Source organism: Colobus angolensis, unplaced genomic scaffold, assembly GCF_000951035.1.
Source record: "Colobus angolensis palliatus isolate OR3802 unplaced genomic scaffold, Cang.pa_1.0 Scaffold211, whole genome shotgun sequence".
In the NCBI taxonomy this organism is placed as follows: domain Eukaryota; kingdom Metazoa; phylum Chordata; class Mammalia; order Primates; family Cercopithecidae; genus Colobus; species Colobus angolensis.
Genome location: NW_012115278.1, coordinates 4,392,480 through 4,402,732, shown reverse-complemented (window position 1 = coordinate 4,402,732; position 10,253 = coordinate 4,392,480). Strand labels below are relative to the sequence as shown.

The 10,253-nt window shown below is 40.3% G+C and overlaps 1 protein-coding gene across 2 annotated transcripts in view; it reads left to right on the top strand.

Annotated features, from left to right (window-relative positions):
• TUBGCP5 (tubulin, gamma complex associated protein 5) overlaps nucleotides 1-10,253 on the top strand; it is a 46,500-nt gene that overhangs the window by 640 nt on the left and 35,607 nt on the right. For both annotated transcript variants that reach the window (XM_011942884.1, XM_011942883.1), the window contains exons 2-6: nucleotides 2,255-2,308; nucleotides 2,408-2,516; nucleotides 6,634-6,730; nucleotides 7,412-7,491; nucleotides 8,408-8,543. In XM_011942884.1, the coding sequence (XP_011798274.1) occupies nucleotides 2,255-2,308; nucleotides 2,408-2,516; nucleotides 6,634-6,730; nucleotides 7,412-7,491; nucleotides 8,408-8,543 (476 nt within the window). The remainder of the gene's footprint in view (nucleotides 1-2,254; nucleotides 2,309-2,407; nucleotides 2,517-6,633; nucleotides 6,731-7,411; nucleotides 7,492-8,407; nucleotides 8,544-10,253) is intronic.

The window sequence follows — 10,253 nt, the reverse complement described above, 5'->3', positions numbered from 1 at the left end:
ATCGTCACGCGGGGAAGCGTGGAAATGGGTTTCTTGCGACCGGGGCGCGCTCCTGCAACCCAGCGCTCTGGGAGGCCGCAGGCGGGACTCGAGGCCAGCCTGGGCAACGTAGGAACTCCATTTCTATAATTTTTTATTTTCTTTTATTTTATTAATTAAAGAGATTGTATTCTCACTGACTCCTGCTCCCTGGTCAGCCCAGTATAAGGGCTCTCTCACCCTGCTCTCCTTTTTACAAAACGCGTGTCATGACATTGATTTAACCTGTCATTACTGTCTCCTCTGCTTCCCCTCCAGCTAGAAGGCTGCATCTCTGCACAGCGCCTGACAACGTAGCAGGCTAAGTCAGCTAATGCAATTTTTAATGCAGTTTCTCTTGTAACTAATTTTTAAAGACTTACAGAATTTAGATGTATACGTGGAGTGAGATCTATTTTTCTTTATGGGAGAGGGAAATTAAACAATACTTTTATAGTCGTTACCCATAATGAAATTACTAAAAGAATGTTAATGTTAATATTCTACCTGTTTAATTTCAGTAAAAATCTTGAATAATGAAGTTTTTTATTTTTTTATTTTATTTTATTTTATTTTTTTGAGACGGAGTCTCGCTCTGTCGCCCAGGCTGGAGTGCGGTGGCGCGATCTCGGCTCACTGCAAGCTCCGCCTCCCGGGTTTACGCCATTCTCCTGCCTCAGCCTCCCGAGTAGCTGGGACTACAGGCGCCCGCCACCTCGCCCGGCTAGTTTTTTGTATTTTTTAGTAGAGACGGGGTTTCACCGTGTTCGCCAGGATGGTCTCGATCTCCTGACCTCGTGATCCCTCCGTCTCAGCCTCCCAAAGTGCTGGGATTACAGGCTTGAGCCACCGCGCCCGGCATGAAGTTTTCTAAAATCCGTAATTTTAGTGACTTTAATGGTCATAGCCATAAAGTGTCTCCTTGGCTTGTAAGAGGAATACGGGGCTTTCATATTCTTTTAAAGCACGTCAAGTGTCCGAAGTAATAAACTGAGTTCTTAAATGTGACTTACAAAAATAAACAACGTGTGAAATAGGCTATACAATACAAAAACTTAAATGCTGAAATCCAAGTTATTTTTTTACTAATATTTCTAAATGACAGTAGGCAAATGGTCATCGTTTTAGAGGTGGGAGAGACATTAGAGGTTTCTATTTCCATTCACGGATTTCAGGAACTAAATTACAATAGGTAAAGTGGTGTACCATTCACCCGTTTACTGGACGAGATGCATGTGTTTTTCAGTACTGTAATTTTGTTTCTTTTAAGTACAGATTGCTGGCTTTGATACTAAAAAATGGGAAACATTTTTTGCATAGGCTATGTTATATACATATACATTAGTTGCATGCTGGCTGTGCTATAATTTTATGATGCTTTAAACCATCAGAAAAATGAATAGTTCATGTTTACATTCTTGAAAATTTTGGCCATTTAGAATTCTAGGCCCTAGAAATTCAAAGATGAGTAAGATATAGCCTCTATCTTTAAAAAAAGACAGAGATAAAAGGGATTTTTAACCTTGGGATCTGGAGATATAATTCAGATATTTGTTAATTTGGATGAGGAAAAACTTATACTAATCTGTAACTGAAAAGTAGCATCTTCTTCCATTATAAATGAAGGCAGCAAACCATAGTAGTATTAGCCAGTAGAAATCACATACTGTTTTCACATCAGAGTTGTAGATATTTGTAAATGTTGTTTACTGTTACTTTAATGGTAGTTATTGGACCTACTGCTAAATCTTGTTATTTAATACTTTCATAAATAACATTTCTTGCCATATCATAAACTTCTTGAAATATTTGACAACTGTACCTCAGTATAATTGGATTCCTTTGTATTTCTTTTTTGGCATTTAAAAACATTATTCAGAGAAGGGATGCTTAGGCTTCACTGGGCCTCGCTATAGCATAAAAAGATCGGGACCACCTGATGTAGAATGTGGTCAGCTGGGTTTAGATACAGGGCCTTATGGGAAGACAGAGGAACCAGAGCACAGGGTTGGGAGAGTCAGGAAGCACCTGTGTGCTGGAGAAAGGTCGCTTGCACGGCCTCGGACATGGTGATTACTTGCCTGTCTGATGGTGGAGGTAACTGAGGACAAGGTACACTCCATTCTGGAAACGTGTAGCTGAGTACAGAGCATATAGGGGATGTGGAGGGCCATGAGATGAGTTCACTTACCTGTGTGACAGAGTTGGCATAAGAATTGCATTTTGTCTTTATTAGATTTCATCGTTTCTTGGATGTGAACAGCCACAAAATAGAAAAAACAATCGAAGGGTAAGTCAGTGTATGTATGTACACATCCAGAAATACATGTATTTTCTTATAGATCTTTTTAAGATAGCTTTATAATCATTGTGTTTTTTTATGTTTTAGAATTTATGAAAAATTTATCATTCATTCTGATCTCAGCAAAGCCGCTAGCTGGAAGAGATTAACTGAGGAATTTCTAAATGCGCCACTTCCCAGCATAAAGGAAATAAAGGTATGCCTTCAATTATGCGATCTCCAGTGTGTATTTTACTGTTTCCTATCTGATTATTGTCAATTTGCTTCTGTTACTATTTAAACATTCTATTTTAGTATTATCTACTGGCTAATAGGATCTCCTGGAAATTTATTTAAATATTGCCATCAAACCAGATATACCTCAGTTCGTGATGAAAGAAAGAGCTTGCTCTTATTTAATAATTTTTGCACCTCAGTTCTACTATGGAAAGAGAGATCAGAGAGTGATACAAATAGTAGCATAGTTTGGATATCTTAAAACTGTCAAATGGTTTCTTAGCACTTGGCAGTGGCTGTCTGGAGATGCTTACTAGATGCCTGGTATACTTTCATATTGTTTGGGGGAATTCCCCAAGACCACCTTTCGGCATAATGCTTTGCTCCAAGGATTCACAGAACTCAAAAAAGCTGTTATCCTCACTGTTAATAGTTTATTACAGTGAAAGGATACAGATTAAAATCACCAGAGGGAAGAGGTGCTTAGAGCAAAGTCTAGGAGAAGCTAGGCACACATGTCCAATTGTTCTTTCCCAGTGGAGTCACCTGGGGATGCACTTAATTCTCTCAGTAACGGTATATGACAACATGTGCAAAATGTTGCCCCTCCTCTCTCCCCAGGGCCACTCAGCTGAGCCTTGGTGACCAGCATTTTTACTGGTGGTGGGTCACATAAGCAAGCAGAGCCCAGTGTGGCTGACCTTACCTGCTCAGTCTCTAGCCCCTTAGAGGTCAAACCAAAGATGGCAAGCATATGGAAACAGCTGTGGGTTCCCTGAACACAGAGGGACCACATTCCCTAGCTCTGCTGTGGCACATCTTGTGCCTACATAGTTCTTTCCCTTTCCCATGCCTGAGGAAACTCACCTTTTAATATTAAGCACTGTCTCCACACACGATACATATTTCACTTCTTTATAGTTCCTTTCTTGTCTCCCCCTTTAAAATGCACATTTTACAGGCATAGGGCTCTGTGTCTGATTTGTTCCCAGACACCTAGAGCACAGTGGACAGTGCATGTTTGTTGAAGGAATCAGTAAATCTGTGCAGTCTTGTCTGCTTCCCTATCCCCGCTCTGTCCACAGCCCCCACCCACTCACACAAGGTGGATTGGTTGTCCTTTTCTCTTGCTATGTGGCATCTTAGATGTGTTTGTTAGAGCAGAGGTCCCCACCCCCCACATGGTGAACAAGTACTGACATATGTGTGCCAGGAACCAGGCTGCATGGCAGGAGGTGACTGGGGTGAGTGAGCATGACCGCCTGAGTTCCACCTCCTGTCAGATCAACGGTGGCATTAGATTCTCGTAGGAGAGCAAACCCCATTGTAAACTGCACATGTGAGGATCTAGGTTGCATGTTCCTTATGACAATCTAATGCCTAATGATCTGAGGTGGAACAGTTTAATCCTGAAACCACCCCCACCCAACAGTCCATGGAAAAATTGTCTTCCACAAAAGCGGTCCCTGGTGCCAAAAAGGTTGGGGATTTCTATATAGTGTAGCAATAACTTCACACTTTTTTTCTTTTTCTTTTTTTTTTTTTTTTTTTAAGACCGAGTGTCACTCTGTTGCCTAGGCTTGGAGTGCAGTGGCGCAGTCTCGAGTCATTGCAACCCCTACTTCCCAGGTTCGAGTGATTCTCCTGCTTCAGCCTTCTGAGTAGCTGGGAGTACAGGTGCCCACCACCATGCCCAGCTAATTTTTTTGTATTTTTAGTAGAGACAGGGTTTCACCATGTTGGCCAGGCTGGTCCCGAACTCTTGACCTCAAGCAGTCCACCTGCCTTGGGCTCCCAAAGTGCTGGGACTACAGGCATGAGCCACCACGCCCAGCTTCTTTGTTATCCTTTTAATGTCCGTGGGATCAGTAGTAATGATCCCTCTTTAGTTTCTGATTTTAGTAATGTGTATATTCTCTCTTTTTTTATTGTGGTTAGTATGTTTAGAGATTCATTAATGTTATTAATCTCTTCAGCGAATCAGTTTTTGGTTTTGCTATTATTGTTTCCTGTTTTCAATTTCGTTAATTTTTTTTTCTTTTCTTTTCTTTTTTTTTTTTTGAGGCGGAATCTTGCTCTGTTGCCCAGGCTGGAGTGAAATGGTGCAATCTCGGCTCACTGCAGCCTCAGCCTCCCAGGTTCAAGGAATTCTTCTTCCTCAGCCTCCGGAGTACCTGGGATTACAAGCATATACCACCTCGCCCAGCTAATTTTTGTGTTTTTAGTAGAGACGAGGTTTCACCATGTTGGCCAGGGTGGTCTCAAACTCCTGACCTGAAGTGATCTGCCCATCTTTGTTCCAAAACTGCTGGGATTACAGTCGTAAGTCACCCCGGCCTTCTTTGTTGATGTATTTTCAAGCTCATGCCAGTCTACTGGATGAGCCTATCAGAAGCATTCTTCATTTCTGACACTTTGTTTTTCATTTGGAGCACTTCGATTCTTTCTTACAGTTTCCATCTCACCACTTAATATTACTCATCTGTTCTTCCTGTTATCCACATTTTTCATTAGCACTCTTAGTATATTAATCATAGTTGTTTTCAATTCCCAGTCTGATAATTCCAACATCCCTGCCATATATGAGTCTGGTTTGGATGCTTGCTCTATCTCTTCTGACATACTGTCAAGTGGCCAGTGTTGTCTACCTGGATACTTGAGCCCAGGACTTCAGGGCTTTTACTGGGGGCTTATCTCTTAGGCTTAGGACCTGTGTGACTGACCACAATTACTGAAGTTCCAGAGCCTTCAAAGGAAAGCAGGTGTTCACCTTCAGTCACACTGTTTGCACAAACTGTATAAACAGACTAGTACAACATGGTTCAAGATTTGAACATACAGAACACTTTTGCCAGTTCAGATATTTCAAGAGCCCAGTCACCACAAGCTGGCCAAGGCTGATTTGTGAAAATAAGCCCTTTTGGGGGATGCTGAAGGCTTTGGCAATTCGGGCTTCCTGAGTTAATGCTTTCCCACACTGCTTATATCCCAATTTAAAAATCAATCATATAAATAAGGAGAGACTGCCAATCAAATAGAAACTTGAACAAAGGAGAGTAATACCCAGTAAAGGAAAATCAATAATTTTTAGCTTATGGAAAAGTGCCTACCATTTCATAAGATAAATGCAAATTAAAGCAACACTGAGATAACATTTTTCACTGATCTGATTAATAAAAGGTGTGGGAAGCAGGTAATTCTATATGTATGTATGTTTGTATTATGTGTATGGAAGATATTTTGACATTATTTCTCAAAATTCCAAATGCAAACACTCTTTGAGTTAGCATTTCACTTTTTAGGAATTTATTATACAAGTAAACTCTCATAATTATGAAACAACAGCCGTGTGTGGTGGCCCACGCTTGTAATCCCAGCACTTTGGGAGGCCGAGGCAGGCAGATCACAAGGTCAGGAGTTCGAGACCAGCCTGGCCAACATGGTGAAACCCCATCTCTACTAAAAATACAAAAGTTACCCGAGCATGGTGGCGTGTACCTATAATCTCAGCTACTCTGGAGGCTGAGGCAGGAGAATCAGTTGAACCCGGGGAGGCAGAGGTTGTGGTGAGCTGAGATTGCACTATTGCACTCCAGCCTGGGCAACAAAGTGAAACTCCATCTCGGCGGGGGGTGGGGAATGAAACAACATAAGTTTGTGATAGCGAAAGATTGCGAAAAAATGTAAATTTCATTAATAGGGGACTTGTTAAATAAAATATGGTACATCTGAGTTAAACTAGCAGCCATGTTTAAGCTTCATGATACATATTGCCACAGGAGAATAACTTTTAACCATAATGTTATATTCTAAAGACATTTCTGTCATTTTAGAAATAAAAGCTCTCATCCACTCATATCTTATACTTGTTAGAAATATAGAACTCAGACTTCAGATGGCTTTGAAGTTCCTTATGTGTATGCATTTGAGCTATGAAGAACTTTGAAGGTTAGGAATTACGTAGGTATAACTCATGTTTTCTCAAACCAGGAAAAAAATTGGGGACCTAACTATCATAGAGTTATCTTTACTCAATCTAGTGTCGAAAGCATTTCCCAACCTCAGAGATTCATGTTGTTCATTTTTTTGTTTTAAAGACAGATGCACATTATTCCATACTGTCACTTCTTCTGTGTCTGTCAGACTCTCCTTCAAACAGCAGTTATGTGGAGACACCGAGAGATAAAGAAGTGGGTATGTTACTAGATGCCTTAACATATGAGAAGTGAAAGAGAAATTGTTTCATTACTTGCTTACTAAACATTGAGTTTTATTGAAACTTACAAAAATCTGTGAAACTAAAGTGTTTCTGTTGTTTTGGATGCTATCACAATTGTAAAATTTTATTTAAAATGCAGTCACCCCTCTATATTCTCAGGTTCCACACCCACAGATTCAACCAAATACCGATCAAAAATATTCAAAAAAAGTAAATAAATAATACAACAATCTAATACAATTTTTAAAACTATTTACGTGGTATTAGGTATTATAAGTAATCTAGAGATTATTTAAAGTATACAGCAGGATGTATTTAGGTTATATGCACACACTACACCATTTTCTATCATCAGCCTTGAGCACTGTGGAGGGTGGTGTAGCTCCTGGAACCAATTCCCCTCAGATACTGAGGGATGACTGTATTCGTTTAACTTTACAAACTACCTTCAGTTGTAGAAGGAGAACACTCACCTTTGAGAATGAGTTAATTAAAATGTAAAATGTTTTAGAATATAAATTTATTAAATGTTTCAATATTTTTAAATTTTTATTTCCTGAGTATTTTGAGTCTTGTTAGTCTTTTTTCCTTAGTTTTGAGGTTTTTTTCAAATGTAGATATAAGAAAGCTGATGAAGTTCTTTTGTTACATTTTAGAAAAGAAAGATGATTTTGACTGGGGAAAATACTTGATGGAAGGTGAAGAAATGGACATTGGTCCTTACATGGACACACCAGTAAGTAGCAGTAGTTTTGCTATTGAAAATTTAAATACATGCCAGGTGATAGAGATGATTTTAATGGGTCTTTCCACCCTAGGTCAACTTAGCTAAAACAGGAACACTCTTCAATAAGCTAGAGTCGTTTATTATGGAAGCCTGGTTAGGATTTTGCACCAAATCATTAGTATTAAAAAGTTAAAAGAGGCTGGGCATGGTGGCTCACATCTGTAATCTCAGCACTTTGAGGGGCAGGAGGATTGCTTGAGCCTAGGAATTTGAGACCAGCCTGGGTAACATAGCAAGATCTGTGTCTATTTGTAAAAAATAAATTTGAAAAAAAGTTGTTTGGGCTTGGTGTCTTACACCTGTAATCCCAGCGCTGTGGGAAGCCAGGGTAGGTGGATCACTTGAGGCCAGGAGTTCGGGAGCAGCCTGGACATAGCGAAACCCCTTCTACTAAAAATACAAAAAATTAGCTGGGCATGGTGGTACATGCCTGTAATCCCAGCTACTCAGGAGGCTCAGGCACAAGAATCTCTTGAACACGGGAGGTGGAAGTTGCAATGAACTGAGATCGTGCCATTGCCCTCCAGCCTGGATAACAAAGCAAGAGACTCTGTCTCAAAAAAAAAAAAGAAGAAGAAGTTAAAAGGGGTGAGTACAAGTATCCCTTAAGGACCTGTTATCTTGGGACTTTCTGCCACAAAAAATAATTCCATTCCTTATTATTTCAACATTATAGAAAAAAGAAAGTAATAATCGTATTGCCAGTCCTATAATAGGCACTTCCAAGAGATTTAGGAAAATTTGTTTTTCTGTTCCATGTTGCTTCAAAGTTTTTGCTTTTCTTCAAAGTCTTCTTAGTCTTTTAGTGTAAATAGTTTAAATGTTATACTGTATAAAGCTAAAGTGTATTTCTTTTTTAAATCAGAATTGGTCTGAAGAAAGTGAAGAGGAAAATGATCAACTGCCCTTAAGCAGAGAGGACTCTGGAATTCAGGTAGACAGGACACCATTAGAAGAACAAGATCAAAACAGAAAACTGGATCCTTGTATCAGTTGGAAAGGTACTTTGTGTTATGAGGTGCTGACATTTTCTAATAGACAAATTCCCCAGAAGGAAAGGCAAGGTTCGAGATCAGTTCCATGTGATCAAGGTGTTGGCTAAGCCCTACCATCCTTATAAAACCAATTTTTAAAATCATTAGTAATCTTTTTTATGATGCTTAAGTGTTAGTACTATAAAATTAATGTTGAACTAATACATGTAGAGTGTAATTTTTTTCCTATACTTCTGAGAACTTTCTTAGCCCTAAATGTTTCCTTTTTTTTTTTTTTTTTTTTTTAATTGGAGAAGGACTGATTTTGCTAAGATTGTGCCACTGCACTCCAGCTCTGGCAACTGAGCGAGACCAGGTCTCAAAAAAAATTAAAATAAAAAAATATAAGGGAGGATATGCATAGGTTATATGCAAATACTATGCCATTTTATATCAGGGACTTGAGCACCTGCAGATTTTGGTGTCTGCAGCATTCCTGCAACTAATCCCTAGTGGATACTGAGGAACAGCTGCATTTATTCTGGACTTTCTAATCTGTGCTCTTGGTGTCAGTGTGACCCAGAAACAGACAGACTTTCTTATTTATGTGGCTTTGTAGGATTATGTCTTAATACATAGATGGCAAGTTTCCTTTCAGCTATGTGGGAGGCTAAGGCAGGAGAATCACTTGGCTCCTTTTCTTTCTTTTCTTTCTTTTTTTTTTTTTTTTGAAGACAAGTGTCTCACTCTGTTGCCTAGGCTAGAGTGCAGTGGCACAATCTTAGCTCACTGTAACCTCTGCCTCCTGGCCTCAAGCGATCCTCCCACCTCAGCCTCCTGAGTAGCTGGAACTACAGGTGAGGGCCACCACACTCAGCTAATTTTTGTAGAGACAGGATTTTACCATGTTGCCCAGGCTAGTCTCAAACTCCTAGACTCAAGCAATTCACCCGCCTCTGCCTCCCAAAGTGCTGGGATTACAGGTGTGAGCCACTGTGCTGAGCCCACTTTGCTCTTCCCCCCACCCCCTTTTTTTGAGACAGGGTCTCACTCTGTCGCCCAGGCTACAGTACGGTGGCATGATCTCACTTCACTGCAAACTGCACCTCCCTGGTTCTAGTAGCTGGAATTACAGTTATGCACGACCGCACTCAGCTAATTTTTGTATTTTTAGTAGAGACAGGGTTTCACCATGTTGGCCAGGCTGGGCTCAAACTCCTGACCTCAACTGATCCACCCACCTCTGCCTCCCAAAGTATGGGGATTACAGGTGTGAACCACTGCTCTTTTTCAAAATGGCTTAGCTATTTGTGAACTTTTATTCTTCTATAGACATTTTAGAAGCAGGATGGTAAACTTAAAAAAAAAAAAAAAGGCCAGGCGCAGTGGCTTATGCCTGTAATCCCAACACTTAGGGAGGCCAAGCCGGGTGGATCACTTGAGGTCAGGAGTTCAAGACCAGCCTGACCAACATGGTGAAACCCCACATCTACTAAAAATACAAAATTAGCTGGGCATGGTGTCGCACGCCTGTAATCCCAGCTACTCGGGAGGCTGAGGCGGGATAATCACTTGAACCCGGCAGGTGGAGGTTGCGGTGAGCCAAGATCACACCATTGCACCCCAGTCTGGGTGACAAGAACAAAACTTTATCTCAAAATAATAAAAAATTTTTAAAAATCCAGCTGGAGTTTTTATTGGGATTGCAGAGAATTTATAGATCTAATTTGGGGAGGC